The sequence below is a fragment of the Geotrypetes seraphini genome, chromosome 1 (genome assembly GCF_902459505.1).
Source record: "Geotrypetes seraphini chromosome 1, aGeoSer1.1, whole genome shotgun sequence".
Classification (NCBI taxonomy): Eukaryota; Metazoa; Chordata; class Amphibia; order Gymnophiona; family Dermophiidae; genus Geotrypetes; species Geotrypetes seraphini.
The window spans coordinates 113,379,800-113,399,080 of NC_047084.1; the positions used below are offsets into that span (position 1 = coordinate 113,379,800).

The 19,281-nt window shown below is 44.1% G+C and overlaps 1 protein-coding gene across 6 annotated transcripts in view; it reads right to left on the reverse strand.

The window, feature by feature from the left end:
* The window catches only part of UNC13B (unc-13 homolog B), an 837,582-nt gene that overhangs the window by 305,656 nt on the left and 512,645 nt on the right, over positions 1-19,281 (reverse strand). For all 6 annotated transcript variants that reach the window (XM_033936000.1, XM_033936018.1, XM_033936037.1 and 3 more), the window contains one exon: positions 10,655-10,824. In XM_033936000.1, coding sequence (XP_033791891.1) covers positions 10,655-10,824 — 170 coding nt within the window. The remainder of the gene's footprint in view (positions 1-10,654; positions 10,825-19,281) is intronic.

Here is a 19,281-nt window from a genome sequence, read left to right on the forward strand (position 1 = left end):
ATGTTGGCCCAGAATCGCAAACCGCAGATACCGCTGATGCGGAGGCCATATCGGAATATGGAGGTACGCCTCCTTGAGATCGAGGGACGTGAGGAACTCTCCCGGTCTTACCGCCGCAATAACCGAGCGTACCGTCTCCATTCGGAAATGGCGCACACTGAGGAATCTGTTGACCCCTTTGAGATCCAGCACCGGTCTGAAGGACCCCCCCTTCTTTGGTACAATGAAGTAAAGGGAATATATACCGCGGCCTACCTCTTCCAGGGGCACCGGTGCCACCGCCCCCAGATCGAGCAGCACCTGAAGAGTCCTGCGGACCTCGTCTCCCTTGGCCGCCCCATTGCACGGGGACACCAAGAAAGAATCTACGACGGGAGAGGCGAACTCTAATTTGTACCCGTCTTGAACAATGTCCAACACCCATTGATCGGACGTGACTGTGGCCCACTCCGCCCGGAATGCCGAAAGCCGACCCCCTAAGGGCAAGGCGGAGGGAGCCCAGCCCCCGTCATTGTGGAGTGCGACTGGCTGGGGTACGTGTTGACTGCCCTGAAGAGGGTTTCGTCGTACGAAAGGAACTCCTCTGCTGAAACCGAGGTCTTGAAGCAGAGAACGGGCCAGATGCAGACCTGGAAAAAGGTCTACCAGCCCTGGCACGCCTAACATCCCGGAAACGCGGTCTAGACGATGAGGACCTTACCGGGGGCCTAGCCCTGTCCTCCGGTAAAAGCTGAGTTTTGGCATCCCCAAAATCCTTCACCAGTTTATCTAAATCCTCTCCAAACAATAAACCCCCTTTAAAAGGGAGTCTCACCAGCCGAAGCTTGGATGCTGCATCGGCCGCCCAATGACGGAGCCACAAGGATCTGCGTGACACCACAGAAAGAGACATCTGTTTCGCAGACGCCCGAATAATATCATATAAGGAGTCTGCCAAATAAGCCAACCCGGACTCCAAATCAGCCAGCTCCGCAGGGACCGAACCCCCAGACTCCAGTAAATTATCGGTCATCCCTTGTGACCACTGCAGACATGCACGCGCCGCGTAAGAGCTGCAGATTGCGGCCTGTAAGGTAACTGCAGCTACTTAAAAGGACATCTTTAGGGATGCTTCAATCTTTCTATCCTGCGCATCCTTTAGTGTCACGCCCCCTTCCACCGGCAAGGTAGTTCTTTTAGTCACCGCCGCCACCAAAGCGTCCACCCTAGGTAACCTAAACTTTTCCAGTTCGGTCGGGTCAACCGGATACAAGAGCCTCATGGCTTTTGCCACCCGCAAACTGGCCTCCGGCGCCTCCCATTGCGCCGAGATCAGCTCCTGCATGGCTTCATGGACCGGAAAGGACTTAGGCGGCCTATGTGTACCTGCCATCAGGGGGTTACCGGACACCTTAGCATCTTCCTGCGCAATGTTCAGACTCTGCAAAGCCTTTGAAATCAAGGAAGCAAGTTCCTCTCTATGGAACAAACGGAGAGCGGAAGGGTCATCCACCTCCCTACCCGGGAGACTCTCCGCGTCCCAATCCAATAGCTCACCTTCCTCTAACGACTCAGGAAGTGAGAAAGGCGACCTTGGCAAATTATCTTCTGCCTCCACAGACACAAGTCTGCGCTTCTTTGCCCCCTGCCCCGGGGACCCTGCCGCCTCCGCAGTGGGTCTGGTATCCCTCCCCTCCCCCCCCGCAGAGGTAGAGGGTACCGCAAGGGACTGTCCGGCCCCCAGCACCGGCTGGGTAGGCTGCGAGGACTGCAACTTAAAAGCCTGATGTAACTACATTACAAATTCGGGCGAAAATGATCCCCAGTTAAGGGGCGCAAACCCGCCCTGAACCGAGCCGAGGAGCGGGACCGCGCCGTCCTCCAGCGCTCTCGACTCCACCCCCGCCGCCTCACTCTTGTCCTCCGTGGCAGAGCCCTGCAGTAAACCTGCATCGACTTCGAGCGGCGGGGACATCGAGCGAGCTTCCCGCACCCGGGAAATGGCCGCATCACAAGCCTTCAAAAAAGGATCGTCTGCCGGTGCGTCCAAGCACCCGGCAGAGCAAAGACCCAACAGTGTTCGGCGCTTCCCACAGCGCGAACACCGCTGACCAGCCTCTGCAGCCATCCCCCCTCGGCCCAACAAAACCTCCGACGGGTTTTTTTTTTTTTCACACACGTGGCGAACGCCGCCGAACGCCGACTCCGCCCCTCAAGACGCCCAGCACCCAGGAACGCGACTAGAAACCACCACAATCGAGTAAGTGAAATTACTCACCCAAATGGTCAGCCGCTTACCCCCGAAGCCAGGGAATCGTTGGTAAATGTACTGGAAGCCGAGTCAACCACAGCACGGCTCAGTACAAGCAGGAAGGCCCCTTTTTTTTTTTTTTTTTATACTGGAATGAAGAAGTCAGCCAACACTCCTGCAAACTCGAAAGGAACCCCTCTATCCAACGGAGGGGAGGGTGGAGCAGGGACCTGGGAGGGCCCAGGTGTACCTCCCAAAGCCGGCACCAATCAGCCAGGCACCCCCGACCTACTGAAGAGAACTAGTCTCCACAGAGGAATCCCAACGGAACACCAATCCAATCTATCCGGCAGCAGCCAGAATCCAGGAGCTAGAGAGGTAGCTCCACCCCTGCTGGGAGATAGAGCAAAACTGAATCAACAGGAGGAACACCAGGCTTTAAGGCCAACTGTTAATCAGTTCTCTATCTCCACCTGCTGGTCGATGTGAGCTATACCCACTAGTCTCTGGATTCATCTGCTGCTTTGCTATGGAATCTATATTTAGAATAAGATTCCAAGCTATAAAAGCCCCCTCTCAACATCAAACCCCCTCCTCTTGCTCTATCTCTGGAACCTGAAGCTGGGAACATCACCCCCCACCTTTCTCTCTCTACCTCTCTATCCTCACAGCACCTATTCTCTCTCCTTCACAAGAGCACAGAAGCATTCTTTGTAATTGTAAAACTTATATCTCTTATTAATTGTAACTTTTATGAATCTTGCTTTCTCTGCACAATACATCTATTCTTTATGCAAACACTGTTAGTGGTCTTTGTATTTGATTCTACTCCTGGGGAATCTTCTGTGAAGGTATTGAACTCGGGACCTGGTGTTTGTAAGGGCGCCTCACATAACCCCTACAACCTTACATTGCGGGGGCGCTACCATCCTCACAGTGAGATGTGAATACGTGAACTGAGGACCAAGTAGAAGAGTTACAGTTCTCATCAATGAGAGTGAAACATAGGAAAGCAACTGAAGCTGCCATAGCTTGGATCTTATGTGTTGTTATATGACCCCTGAGCTGCAGCCCAACCTGAGCATAGCAGAAGGCAATACAGGCCGCCAACCATGTGGAAATAGTTTTCTTGGTTACAGGCCAGCACAACATGTTAGGATCAAAGGAGATGAACAATGGAGGAGATGTTCTATGTGGGTCCATTGTAAGTAATAAACCAAGGCTCGTTTACAGTCTAAAGCACATGTGTCAAAACACAATGTCTGCGGGCCAAATTCGGCCTGTGGTTCAGGGCCGGCATTACAGGGGCATAAACAGGGCTTCATGATGTCACCTTGCTTCCTGTTTTGGGCCCTCACCTGATGGCAACAATAGCACTTGTGGGCCGTAGTGATCATCAGCTTGTGTGTGTCGGCAACACAACAAAAACTACCCCAGTGACACAACCCATTGCCAGCCAGTAATTTACATCGCTGGTGTGACTGTTAATTTGTGCGTGCCGGCAGCGCAGCAGACATGAATTTAACTGTGCCGGCCTCAGTTGGAAAGTATCGCTGGGGCCGATACAATTAAATTCATTTCTGCTGCGCTACTGGCATGCGCAAGTTGACACCACACCAGCGGTGTAAATTACTGGCCGGCACTGTTAAATTACTGCTGAAGAGAAGAGGAAGCCAGACCATAACAGAAAATTGATGCAGTGAAGGGGGAGGGGGGGGGGGCGCACTGATTATAAGCGTAGGCTTGCCCTTTTGATTTCCACTTCCAGCTCCACTTCCCCTCCTGACGTCCTCCTCCTGCTCTACCTCGCTACTGGTCTGGCCCAGCAGTATAATGTGCACAGGGGTGGGGCAGCATGAGTACTCTCCTGCCTCCAGTAATATTCTGCACAGCTGCAGTGGTGAGGGAGGGAGACAACAAAGGTAGGGGGAATGATTTTATTTTCAATTTAGCATTTGATTTATGCCAATTTTGACAGTTTTAATCTGCTATTTTTTGCACTGCTCAGGAAGAAATACGTTTGTTAATTTACTCTGGGGTTGTACTGCATGCAGAGTCTTGAATCTTAGGGTTAAATTTTTATATATTAGTACTTTTAGTTTTTGGCCCTATATTTGCATAGGGGTTATCTATGTTCTAGTAGGAATGAATGTTGAGAAGCATACAGTGTATTTTGTGTAGTTTAATTTTGTGGTTAACCTTTACCATTATGTGTGTTAATAAGATTATATTGTGTGTGTATGTGTATATATATATATATATATATATATGAAAAATGAATGGAAAAATTGTGTTATAATTAGTACTATTATGGGGGCAAGATCTGGGGTGGAGATTGGGCGGAGGCTGGCCCGCAACTTTGCCTGTGTTTTGGATTTCGGCCCCTTAGTATGATTGAGTTTGACACCCCTGGTCTAAAGTATGAAGAGCTGTTTCTCCAGGGTGAGAATGAGGCTTGGGAAAGAAAACTGGAAGCACAATTAATTGATTCAAATGAAATTCCGTGAGTACTTTGGTGGAAAACTGTAAAAGGTAGGTCCAACACCAACACTTGAAGCTCACTCACTTGATGTGCAGAAGTGATAGAGATTAAAAATACCACTTTCCAAGTGAGATATTTAAAATGAACAGAAAACATTGGCTAAAAGGAGGTTTCATCAGTCTGGTGAGAGCAACATTAAGATCACAAACCACTGGAGGTAGTTTGAGAGGTGGGTTGATATTGAAAATACCTTTCATAAACTTGGAAACAAGCAGATGAGCAGTCAGAGATTTATTGTTGACTGGCACTTGGAAAGCACTGATAGCACTAAGGTGAACTCTGACTGAAGTAGTTTTAAGACCTGAATTGGATAAGTGGAGAAGGTAATGAACACTGAAGATATGGAGGGGGGATGAAGCATCTTGATGAAGAGTACACTACGTTGAAAACCGTGTCCACTTCCGTTGGTAGTACTGCTATGTAGATGGTTGTCTGGATGCATTTAAAAATGATTCTGACCGGATCAGAAAGATCAGAGTTTGCTGAGGTCATCCCGAGAGCTACCAAGCTGTCAGGTGCAATGACTGAAGATTGGGATGCAAAAGAGCCTCTTGATTCTGTGTGAGAAGAGATGGAAAGATCTGCAGGGGTACTGGATCTTTGACATTTAGCTGAAGTAGAAGGGAGAACCACGGTTGCCTGAGCCACCGAGGAGCTATGAGGATCATGGTGGCTGACTGTTGCTTGAGCTTGACTAGTATCTTGAGAATAAGAGGAATTGGTGGAAACGCTAGGAATTTGTGCATCCAGGCATCTGCCTCCAGATAATGAGGAGAATATTGTCTGGAACAGAATTGAGGCAGCTTGTGATTGAGAGGGGACGCAAACAGGTCTATCTGAGGAGTTCCCCAAAGAGAGAAAATTTGACGCAAGATTATGGAGTTGAGCGTCCACTCGTGTAGTTTTAGAAATCTGCTGAGTTTGTCAGCAAGAGTATTTTGCGCTCCTTGGACATAGACAACTTTTAGAAATATGTTTTGAGCAATAGCCCAGTTCCAAATCTTCTCAGCTTATCGACAGAAAATCAGAGAACCCGTTCCCTCTTGTTTGTTTATGTAATGCATCACAACTTGATTGTACATGCATACTAGGTGAACTTGATTGGATATAATGTGTTGAAAAGTCTTCAGAGCATTGTGAATGGCTCCGAGTTCCAAGAGGTTTATGTGGAATTGTTACTTTTGAGCAGACCAGTGACCCTGTGCACGAAGACCATCCAGATGAGCTCCCCAAGAATACCTGGATGAGTCTGTATGGGGACAGACTTAAAGATCTTAATATGTATACTTTAGAGGAAAGGCGGGAGAGTGGGAGATATGATAGAGACATTTAAATACCTATGTGGCAAATCTGAAGCATTGGCCTCGTCGTCGTCTGTCTGGGCCCTATGGGGGATGCGGTTTCCGCTCACGTGGGCATCAGGGAAGTTTCGGTATTTGGGGGTTCTGATGTCAATGGCGGTTCCCAGTCTCTATCGCCTCAATGTAGATCAATTGTAGCAGCAAACGGAGCTTTTGTTGGAAACTTGGCGGGCCCTGCCCCTCTTCCTATTGGGTCGCGTTAGTCTTGTTAGGATGCTTATCTTTCCAAAGTGGCTGTTTGTGATGCAGACTCTCTCGCTGCGGTTGACGAGGAAGTATTTACGAAGATTATATAGAGGTGCCGCTCATTTTTGTTGGGCAGCAAAGAAACCTAAGCTCACCAGGCCTTTGCTCTTGGGGAATTGGTCAAGGAGAGGGTTGGGTTTGCCGGATGTACAGGCTTATAATTATGCCTGTTTGCTGCGGCATTTGGGGGATTTGGTGAATCAGACTAGTTGTTATACCCCTATTTCGATGGAACGGGAATTTTTTGCTCCCTTTGATGTGTTTGCATTGCTCCATAGTCCCAGGAGTGCGCTTCCAGCATGTATCAGACCGAGTGTGATATTTCATTCTTTGCAAGAGGCTTGGCGATGGATACTGAAACAAATTGGGAGGGGGGAACCTGAGGGTCACTGATCTCTTGCCTCTATAGGGTAATCCAGCTTTTCTGCCGGATCGGGAGTCCGGGGTTTATCTGTCCTGGGACGCGAGAGGTGTTTCCCGGTTGGAACACCTCTTGGGGAGGACGGGGAGATGTTAGCACATGCTGATTTGCAGGCTGTGGTGGGAGATCACTGTGGGGCGCAGTTTGCGTGTCATCAAGTGGAGCACTATGTGGGATCCCTTGACAGAGCACAATTGGGTAAACATATGGGGGCTAGTTTACGGGAGTTTTTCTCCAGGGAGGAGGGGACCACCTTATCGGTTTCCAGTATACATACCAGTTTACAAGTTTTGCAGCTCCATAAAGATTATCAATCCATCAGGGGTCGATGGGCAGCGGAGTTACATGTCAATTTGGGACATTGGGATGTTGCCTGTACTCTCCGGGCGACAACAGGGGTGACCCCGTGCGCTTGGTTGCGGGAAACGTATTACAGGGTGACATTACGAGCTTACTATAGTCGCACACAGTTATATTATATTGGGGGTCTCCCTACCCTAGTGTGTCATAAATGTGGCCAGGGGGAGCATACCTTGGGACACGCCTTCTGGTTCTGCCCTATCATACAGCGCTTCTGGAGCCGTATAGTTTCTTACATGTCTGGCTTGCTTGGGAGAGTGTTGAGGAGCACACTGGCCCAGATGGTGCTGGATTTGACAGAAGATTATGGCCATATGCCTCGAGGCCACTTGACACTTTGTAGGAAAATGAGCCTGTTGGCCCGTTGGCCTGTAAATGTATCCTTCAATACTGGATGGTTCAGGACCCTCCGGCATTCTGGCATTGGCGGAACCAGTTGCATCAGTTGGCTATCTGGGAGGCAAGGGATGCCCGGGGGGGGGGGGGTGTCACAGAAAAGGAAGCTTTGTTCTTGAAAATCTAGGAACCCTATTTGCAGTCCTTGCACCCTAAGGGCCGTAGTGCATTATTACGGTGTTGTCATAATATTGGCTGCTAGCAGTTGATGGAGTGGAGAGGGCTAGGGGGGAGGGGTAGAGAGTACCTTTGGGGAGGGGATTCTTTGGTAGTTGGATTTTGGTTAGTGCTATTGGGTGGGGGAGTGGGGTATAAGGTTTTGTATGTTTTATTCTGACAACAGTTCTTGGTCGGAGTGGGGGTAGGCACGATGGATGGATTGCACCAGGGCTCATCAGAGTCCAGAGCCCTGGTCTGATTGTTACTGTCTATGGACCCAGTTTTAGGTGGTTTAGTTAGAACATAAGAAGTTGCCTCGGCTGGGTCAGACACGAGGTCCATCGTGCCCAGCAGTCCGCACCCGCAGCGGCCCATCAGGCCCATGACCTGTAATGTGATCCTTCTCTAATCCCTTTTATCCTTCTATCTATACTCTGTCTAAAACCTATCTTTACCCCTATTTGTATCCTTCAATCCCCCTATCGTTCAGGAATTTATCCAAACCTTCTTTGAACCCCCATAGTGTACTCTGTCCTATCACAACCTCCGGAAGCGCATTCCAGGTGTCTACCACCCTCTGTGTAAAGAAGAACTTCCTAGCATTGGTTCTAAAATTGTCCCCTTTCAGCTTCTCTGAGTGCCCCCTGGTGCTTGTGGTTCCCAATAATCTGAAGAATCTGTCCCTTTCCACCCTCTCTATGCTCTTCATGATCTTGAAAGTCTCTATCATGTCTCCTCTGAGTCTCCTCTTTTCAAGGGAGAAGAGCCCCAGCCTTCCCAACCTGTCTGTGTATGAAAGGTTTTCCATACCTGTTATCATTTTCGTCGCTCTTCTCTGGACCCTTTCAAGTATCGCCATGTCCTTCTTGAGGTACGGTGACCAATACTGGACACAGTACTCCAGATGCGGACGAACCATCGCACGATACAGCGGCATGATGACTTCCTTCTTCCTGGTCGTAATGCCCTTCTTAATAATACCCAACATTCTGTTTGCTTTCTTGGAGGCCGCTGCACATTGTGCCGTTGGTTTCATTGTAGTATCTACCAGTACACCCAAGTCTTTTTCAAGATTACTATCCCCTAGCACTGACCCCCCCATTTTGTAGCTGATAGGTAGGTGATAGAGCATTATGCATCTACAAAAGTTGAAGACAGTTCGTTATGTTTTGGAGGCTGATTCATTGTACTTTCCTCGACTTTGCTATTGTTTGATTGCTTCTGTTTTGACATGTCAACAATAAAAATTGTATGAACCTAAATACCTATGTGCCGTAAATGCACATGAGTCAAGTCTCTTTCATTTGAAAGTAAGCTCTGGAATGAGAGAGCATAGAATGAAGTTAAGAGGTGATAGGCTCAGGAGAAATCTAAGGAAATACTTTTTTACAGAAAGGGTGGTAGATGCGTGGAACAATCTCCTGGTAGAGGTGGTGGAGACAGAGACTGTCTTATTTCAAGAAAGACTGGGATAGTCATGTGGGATCTCTTAGAGAGAGGAAGAGATAATGGTTAAAATGCATGCGGATTGTGAAAAATTGCAGGCAGACCTTAGGAAATTGGAAGATTGGGCGTCCAAATGGCAAATAAAATTTAATGTGGAAAAATGCAACATGATGCACATTGGGAAGAATAACCTGAATCACAGTTACTGGATGCAAGGGTCCACCTTGGGGATTAGCGCCCAAGAAAAGGATCTGGGTGTCATCATAGACAACATGATGAAATCTCCCGCCCAATGTACGGTGGCGGCCGAAACAGCAAATAGGATGCTGTTTTAAAATGGATGGTTAACAAGACTAAGAATGTTATAATGCCCCTGTATCGCTCCATGGTGCGACCTCATCTGGAGTATTGCCTTCAATTATGGTCTCATCTCAAGAAATAGTGGTGCTAGAAAAGGTTCAAAGAAGAGTGACCAAGATGGTAAAGGAGATGGAACTTGGAAAAGAGATGGTTGAGGGGAGATATGATTGAAGTCTACAAACTCCTGAGTGGAGTAGAGTGGGTAAAAGTGGATCGATTTTTCACTGTCAAAAATTACAAAGACTAGGGGGCACTCGATGAAGTTACAGGGAAATACTTTTAAAACCAATTGAAGGAAATTTTTTTTCACTCAGAGAATAGTTAAGTTCTGGAACACATTTCCAGAGGATGTAGTAAGAGCGGATAGTATAGCTGGTTTTAAGAGAGGTTTGGACAAGTTCCTGGAGGAAAAGTCCATAGTCTGTTATTGAGAAAGACATGGGGGAAGCCACTGCTTGCCCTGTATTGGTAGCATGGAATATTGTTACACCTTGGGTTTTGGCCAGGTACTAGTGACCTGGATTGGCCACCGTGAGAACGGGCTACTGGGCTTGATGGACTATTGGTATGACCCAGTAAGGCTATTCTTATGTTACTGAGGATGGGAAGACTGGGTGGGCCATTTGACCTTTATCTGCCATCATATTTCTATGTTTAGTATCTTAGATACAGAGGGAGATGCCTAAGATCTGATTGACTTAGCTGCCTAGAAGTGGGTTGAGAGGTTGAGTAGGTAGGGTTCACTCAATCAATGAAAGTGAAACTTCAGGAGAAAGAGTAATACTCATTGTGTTCGAAGTAATGGGGCTTGCAGTTTGTCTCTTGTGTTGCACCATAGATCTCTTTATTCCACTTGTATTGATCTATGTACTCTTTCCAGCTTTTTTTCTCCATCGAAATGGAACAAAATTTCACACATCTTGCTCCTTAGTGGTTCTGAAGGGGTGGGATCTGCCCCTTTGGTCACACCCCTTTTAGCATGCATCCTTGTCTGCATTCTGTGATAGTGGTGTCGAGTTGTAGGCTAAGGAAGGAACTCCTTCTGATGTCACAGTCCATTACAGCCATTCAGTATAGTGCCTGCAACTTACAGTGGACTACTATTTCATTCTATAGAATTAATAGATACTCACCAAGATTATACCACACATCCATCTCACCACTCAAGGTGCGGACTTCAATGATAGTCTGTCCTAAAAAATCATCTGATTCACGTTTCAGCCTCTGCTTTACACGAGATTTGATATCATCATCTTCATCCCAAACCCGAACTTTTATTCGATCAGAGGAGTTATGGCACTCACTGAAAAGAGAAGAAACTAGAAAATTAAGATAAGGATAACAACAATATTAGTAACACAGTTGGCTCCTGGTATTGCCACATCTATGTTACTCACCTGCTTCTTTTCAACTACAGTGATAGACTGATATTTGTTGTACAATCTTCCCAATATCTCTGGGGTTTAAAAGAAACAGTTGAGGATCATAAATATAGCATACCAGGCAATTAAAGTAGACTTGAAGAGTGGTGTTGGATAATATTGGTAAAAAGCTGCAGTTGTAATCCCTGTCGTAAGTGACACCCTTGAAACAATATTTAAAAAACTTGAATACATTGGGCATTAAAACTATACCTGCTCACATTCTGGCTCAATACCTGTAAATATCCAAGATGTCTGGAAATGATTCACTATTTTAAATACCACACTAAGCCAACAGCAACTGGCAGATTGTGCAAAACCACATTAATGTCATGAGAAATCTTATACCCTCTGAATCTTCGTTAATCAGAGTTCTAGGTGGGTTATAAGCAGCATATTGCTATATAGAATTCCATATAAACATGTTAAAGAGTTATACATGATATATAGTTATCAAATTGTGCATACAGTCTGAGGTAATACATCAAAAAATACCAGTTGATTATCAAAACCATTAATATTGAAAAATTAGGTTCTACTTTGATAATCTTGTTTCTCATCTCTCTCTCTAATACACACACATATATGTTTTTTTTCCATTTATGATTCTCTTCTGTACCCTAAATATACTGAATTTTTTTTTTTTAACCTAGTGTCTCAGTTGGTCTGTATGTCTGTTGGTATTAACTATTGTTTTAAACATTTTTAACCATTATGTTAAAATAAATGTTATTTTTTTCTATGTTGTAATTTGCTTAGTAAAAATTAAATTAAGCGACTCATCAAATTAAAATAAAACTTGAAACTCCATACTTTAGCTGTTGATTCCCACTAACCATGAATCTGCAGTAGGGTGTCACTTTATGTTCTTGAACGCATCCCTATCTGCAGTGGAGAACAGCTCCCTCTTCAGTTAGTACCAAAGCAATCACACTCTACTAAAACAGAAGAAAAGAGAAAGGAGGGGCATGGGGAGCTTCTCTGGCAACCTACGCAAAAGAACAATGATCTATAAACAATTAACAAAACAAGCCCATGAGAAACTAGGAACCAACCTGCTAAGTGCAACAAGTACAGGCTAGAGACCCTCTCCCCAAAGGGAAAAAGAAGCCCCCTGTTCCTGTAGTGATGTCTCAGCTAAATATTAGATACTGTGACCATTCAGGCACCAGGCCCGCCAAGGTTAAGACAGAAGTCAGGGTACAAAAGAAAACCCGGAAGGCAGTTTCTAGAGTAAGTCCTGTTCCTGATTCTGACAATTTCCCAGTTAACCACCAGAGGGAGCCTGATCTTGCTGAGAATATATTAGGTGATCAGTATTCAGGTCACCACTGGAGGAGCTCTACAGCTACCTTGAGCACTGCTGACTCAGCTAGGTTAGGGCGTGTCCCTGGAATACAAAAGCCAGCAGTGGAGAACAGGCAGACAGGCAGGCTAAGGAAAAGGTTCAAACCTTTTCTCCCTGAGGATCTCCCTGGGTCAAACAGGTGCAATAGGCCTACACCTATGGAGGTGGAAGAAGCTGGACAAGCAGAAGAACTGTCTTTTCCTGATGCTGAGTTGGCGATTGAAATCCAAGAAGGCTGTTCTGAAGTTGGGAAAGACTTACTTGAAGCCATGGATGTGGGCTTGACAACCAGCTGCAGGCAATAGGCTGCAAAGAGTAAGTTTTGTTTTAAGGCTGTTTGCTTTTGGAACTAGTTTGATTTTGGAGCTAGTTATTTTGAGATCAGTATTTTTTCTTTGGTTGTCTTATGAAGCTGGAAGTGTCTCTGGGGAGAGGTTTTGCTGTCACCCAGGGAGGGAATTTTGAAAGTCATTAGTAGTGCTTTTTCTAGCAAAACCTAAAACACTCTCCTTTGCCTGGCAGGTGCGTATTGTCTGCCGGAGGCTTTATTTTTAAGGACTGTGGATTGTGAGCACAAGAGTAAAGAGCTTTATTTTGTACATTGAACTACCTGCTTGGGAGCAGGCTGTGCAGGCTCTGGGGAGAGCTAAAAATGCAGTATTGACTGAGTAAGAAAGAAGGGGAAAGTTTGGACTTTATTTTGAACTGTTTATTTTTCCTTCTTTTTGAATTTTGACTTGTTGAAAGCTTTTACCAGGACTCTGCTCATCCTTGATTATGAAATCCTGACCTTTATGTTTTGATGAGTAAAAGTGGAAAATTTGCATTTAAACTCCATTTGTGTGATCTTGATTTTTGTTCCTGATTGGTGTCAGTTCAATCCTGCAGGGTGACTCCAGGCCGGGTCACACGCTAGTGCTCTTTTTCAGTGTAACCACTTGGAGTGCTGTGGAGTCCCGGTCTGACCACAGTGGGGTTACAATACATTAGAAGAGGTCCTGAGACAGACACTGGCAATGCCCAAGGCACAAATCAAGTAAACCAAAAGTTCATGCATGATGGACTGTATGGACTCCTGTGTATAAACAGAAATAAGATTATCTAGGTAAGAACCTAATCTTTCATTCTATTATATATATACAGTGCCGGATGTCTAGGGAGGAACAGATGAGCCTGCCCTCAGAACCGAGGACCTGAAGATGGCATCCTCTCGAGCTGCCATATCCATTCTCTAGAACTTCGTAAAAAGAGTGAAGAGTAGCCAAGTAGCTACTCTACAGATTTCATCAGGTGAGACAGACCTGGACTCTGCCCAGGAAGCCGTTACACCTCTTCTTGAATGCAATATCATAAACATAGAAACATGATGGCAGATAAAGGCCAAACGGCCCATCTAGTCTGCCCATCCGAAGTAACCATTATCTCTTTCTCAGAGATCCCATGTGCCTATCCCATGCCTTCTTGAATTCAGACAGTCTCAGTCTCCACCACTTCTTCCGGGAGACTGTTCCACGCATCTACCACCCTTTTCTGTAAAAAAGTATTTTCTTAGATTACTTTGGAGTCTATCATCTCTTAAGTTCATCCTATATGCCCTCTCATTCCAGAGCTTCCTTTCAAATGAGATTCAACTCATGCACTTTTACATCACATAGGTATTTAAACGTCTATCTTATCTCCCCTCTTTCGCATTTCCTCTAAAGTATACATATTGAGATCTTTAAGTCTGTCCCCCATAGGCCTTATTATGAAGATCATGCACCATTATAGTAGCCTTTCTCTGGACCGATTCCATCCTTTTTATATCTTTTTGAAGATGCTGTCTCCAGAATTGTACACAATATTCTAAATGAGGTCTCACTAGAGTCTTACGCATCAATAGCTCCTTTTTCCTACTAGTCATATCTCTTCCTATGCACCCTAGCATCTGTCTAGCTTTCGCCGTCACCTTTTTAACCTGTTTGGCCACCTTAAGATCATCACATACAATCATGCCCAAGACCCACTCTTTTGTCGTGCACTTAGGATCATCACCTCCTAAACTGTACTGTTTGTTTCTTTGGGATTTTGCAGCCTAAATGCATGACCATGCATTTCTTAGCATTAAATTTTAGTTGCCAAATTTCAGACCATTCTTCAAGCTTCGCCAGGTCTTTCTTCATGTTATTCACACCATCCGGGGTGTCTACTCTATTGCAGATTTTGGTATCAAATGCAAAGAGACAAATCTTACTCAACAACCCTTCAGCAATATCATTTATAAGATTTTCAGCTAGAGGCTATCCTAAATCAGTTATTAAAAAGGTATACAAGAGAGCATTGTATGCCCAGCATGACACCTTACTGAAACCATCTACTAAGATAAAAGATTCCTCATTGGTCTATGTGTTGCCTTACTCTAAAAATGCTTTCAAGATCAAGCACATAATTAAATCTCATTGGAAGGTTTTACAATATTACATTACATTAGTGACTTCTATTCCGCCCTTACCTTGCAGTTCTAGGCGGATTACAAAAGAAGCTAACTGGACATTTCCAGGAAAATTACAATTTAAGATTTAGGATTACAAAAAAGATAACTGGACATTTCCAGGAGATTTACAATTTAGGGAGCTGTTTACATGGTTGATACTTTGAAGAGAAAAATTGCAAGAGAGGAAGAGACTTTGGGGAAGAGTTTACAAGGGAGGGGAAGGACAAGGGGAAGAGTTAAGATATCTGGATAAATTTTTTGAAAAGCAGGATTTTGATTTCTATTCGAAATGATTTGAAGTCGCTCGTTGTTGTCAGCAAGTTGGAGATGGAGTGGTCAAGTTTTGCTGCTTGCGTCGCTAGTAGGTTATCAAACATCTTCTTGCGCTGAGTACCTTTGAATGAGGGGTAAGTAAATGGAGTCTGAGTTCTCCTTTGTCTAGTAGTTAAGCGGTTGTTTAGGTAAATGGGGGCAGTGCCATTTAATGCTTTGAATAATAGACAGTATAATTTGAATTGAATTTGTGCTTGTATTGGTAACCAGTGTGAGTCTAAGTAGGCAGTGGTCCTTTTATTAAGCCGTGCTAGCAGGGTTAACGCACGTAACTTTTCATCAAGCGCTAACCCCCGCGCTGGCCTAAAAACTACCACCTGCTCAAGAGGGGGCGGTAGCGGCTAGTGCGGCCGGTGGTTTAACACGTGTTAAACCGCTAGCGCGCCTTTGTAAAAGGAGCCCTCAGTTTTTGAAAGATTACCACACTTCGCTTTCTCTAAAGATGTAATCTGAGAAACTCATGAGGGCACAATTTAAATCCAATCATTCTATTCCTTCAGACCATCGGCAGGGATACTTTGCATGTGGTAAATGCAAGATATGTTCTTATAGCGTGCCCTTATATGCTCTTTCTCTTCCAAAATGGGCATTGAGATACAATAGTTTTTCAGGTTGTAATACGAATGGGATCATCTATATAATTCAATGCCCTTGTCAAAAACTTTATGTAGGGCACACCACAAGGAGTATACGTAAATGCACTAGTGAACACATCAGCAGAATGAACACTAAGGTGTTGGAAGCCCTGTTGGTCCAACATTGGATTGAATTTAAACATCCAGTGTCAGCACTGAAAATTTCTGTATTGTAAGTACCCCATTTAACATGCCGAGGAAACTTAGCTGATTTGTTGTGGAACAAAGAGTAATGTTGGATGTACAAATTACTTACGCTGATGCCTCAAGGTTTAAACAGTGAAATTGAATGGCGTGCCTTCCTTTGAGGTAGATTTATGCTTGCTGAAAGGTTTTTGTGCGATACTGCATTTTTTGATTTTTTATTTTACAAATGTTTCTGAATGAAGCAATTGAGGTTTCTTTCTATTGGCTAATCCTTACTGTTTGATTATATCACAGTGTTATTCACGTGGTGACATATTAGCTTTTAAACACCACGTTCAGTTGGCGTTTTTTTGCTGTTAAGAAGTGCTTTGGAGTTACTTTGAGAAATTCAAACAAGTAATCATTACATTACATTAATGACTTCTGTTCCGCCCATACCTTGCAGTTCTAGGCGGATTACAAAAGAGACTAACTGGACATTTCCAGGAAAAATACAATTTAGGAATTTTGGATTACAAAAAAAAGATAACTGGACATTTCCAGGGAATTAAATATAGGGAGTTGGTTACATTTCCAGGATATTTGCAATTTAGGGAGTTGTTTACATGGTTGAGTCTTTGAAGATGAAGAAATTGCAGAATAGGAAGAGACTTTTGGGGGGGGGGGGATTTACAAGAGAGAGGACAGACAAGGGGAAGAGTTAAGAGAGCTGTATAAATTTTTTGAAGAGCAGGGTTTTGATTTCTTTTCGGAATGATTTAAAGTCGCTCGTTGTTGTCAGTAAGTCGGAGATGGTGTGGTCAAGTTTCGCTGTTTGCGTTGCTAGTAGGTTGTCAAACATCTTCTTGAGCTGAGTACTTTTGAATGGGGGGAAGGTAAATGGGGACTGAGTTCTCCTTTGTCTGGTAGTAAGGTTTTGATTTAGGCGGTTGTTTAGGTAAGTAGGGGGCAGTGCCATTTATTGCTTTGAATAATAGACAGTATAATTTGAATTGAATTCATGCTTGTATAGGTAGCCAGTATGAGTCTAGGTAGGCATTGGTGATGTGGTCATATTTACTTAGTGAGTAGATCAATCTGAGAGCTGTATTTTGTACAGTCTGTAGTTATTTTATCAAATTTGCAGGGCATGGTAGATAGAAGATGTTGCAATAGTCCACTAGACCTAGGACTAGGGATTGTACTATGAGCCTGTATTGCTCTTTGTCGAAGAATTTTCTAATTTTTTTGTAAATTGCGCATGATTAAGAATGCTTTCTGGGTAGTCTTGTTGATTTGGACCTGTATTGTGCAGCATCTGTCTATCGTTATTCCTAGGAATTTAAGAGCAGACTGTATTGGATATTTGGTGGCATTTATTTCTAGTTCTGTGATGGAAGGGGTTTTGTCCTTTTCGAGCAAAATAAATTTTGTTTTGTCTGAGTTCAGCTTCAATTTGTGGACTATCATCCATTTTTTCCACTGTTTCAAGTGTTTTTTTCAAATTTTTCTGTTGAGGTGGAATCTGGTGAATCGAAGGGTAGGAGTATGGTGATGTCATCTGCGTAGCTGAATGATGTTACATTTAGGTTATCTAGGGTGGTCCCAAGGGAGGATATAAAGAGGTTGAAGAGCATAGGCGAAAGTGGTGAGCCCTGTGGGACTCCACAGGGGTTAGACCAGGGTTCTGATTTAAGATCGTTTGACTTTACTCTGTATGTTCTTGATTTGAGGAATCCTTGGAACCAGTTGTATACCCTGCCAGAGATTCCTATGGTTTTAAGTATCTGTAGTAGAATGGAGTGGTCGTCCAGGTCGAATGCAGCGGAGAGATCAAGTTGAATTATCAACATCCTTCTGCCTTTGCTAAGGTGCTGTTGGGCTGTGTCAAGTATGGTTACTAGTAGAGTTTCTGTGCTATGGTTGGTTCTAAACCCTGATTGAGAGAGGTGAAGTAGGTTGTGGTCTTCCAGGTAGTTAGTGAGGTATTGTGCAACTAGTCCTATTAGTTTAATATATATTGGTATTGAAGCGATGGGTCTATAGTTGGCGGGGGAATCTATTGGGTCTTTAAGATCTTTCACAATTGGGGTGATTATGATTTCTCCTAGGTCCTGTAGGAATTGACTTTCTATGAGTGTGGTTTGGATCCATTGCATGAGGCTAGCTCTAAATTTGGGGGAGGCATTTGCTATCAGATATGTGGGACAGTTGTTAAGGTCGCATGAAGCTTGGCTATATTTTTTGTACAGTCGGTTCATATCAGACCAGTGTACAACTGGGAAGTCTGACCAGGTCCTGTCTGCTGCAAAGGCTTCGCCTGTTGAGGGGTTAGTTGTTATCTCGACATGGTGTGTGTGTGTGTTGTTGAAGGTAGTCCTGATTGTGGTGATCTTGTTTTTGAAGTGGTTTGCAAGTTGGGTGGCTGTTGATGGGTGGTTTCCTTGTGCGGTTAGGAAAGGTTTGGTGTCTGTGAGGTTTTTTTACTAGTTTGAATAGTATTCCCAGTTCAGCATTATCAGTCTTTATATGTTTTGTGCAAGTTTAAGTTTAAGAATGGATTTTTGAATTTGCATTTTGAAGATGTTTTATATATTACGAGAACTTGTGCTTTCAGAAAAGAAACTCTCTCTTGCTGTAATTTGCCGATTTTGAAAATTTGCTGACTAGTTCCCTGAAGCAGTAATCAAAACGTGGCACGGCGGAACCAACAAATAAGATAAATGCTTCATGCTGAATAATAACTTTTTTGAGCTTTAAACATTATGTGGAAGAGGTGGTGAGGTGCTTTGGGGGCTTGAACTCCACTCGTACCTTCAGGTCTCTAAGCATAATTTTCCATGTTCAAAGTTGGTTCTACATATTCAAATATATGTTTGATCATTGAGGGAGGCATTATTACATTTTAATCCCACTATGGACAGAGCAAGTATCTGTAGTAACGCTATAGAAATAAGTAGTAGTAGTAGGTTTTAGTTCTTCTCTCCTTAGCCATTCATGCATCTTTGATTCAGCCAGATATAGTTTTTGGAATAACTTTCCGCACAGCATTTGTGCAATTCCCACTTATTTGTCCTTGTTTGCGGATGTCATTCTCTAATCGTACCAAGTGTTTAAAGAAGATACCTTGTCTTATCGTTGGAAAAACTCCTGTGGGGTCCCACAGGGTTCACCTCTGTCCCCCACTTTGTTTAATATTTATCTTGCTTCCTTGGGAAATTTGCTGCAAAGTTTAAAGCTCAAATTCTACATTTATGTGGATGACATTACTATAGTCATCCCATTTACTTGTCTGTCACCGGAGTTCATAAATTTTTTAGCGATTATTTTAAGTCAGATTGAACTTTGGATGACTGCTTATAAATTGAAATTAAATGCGGAAAAACACTAAATTTTTTTTAGCAACTCCCAACGATAACATTAA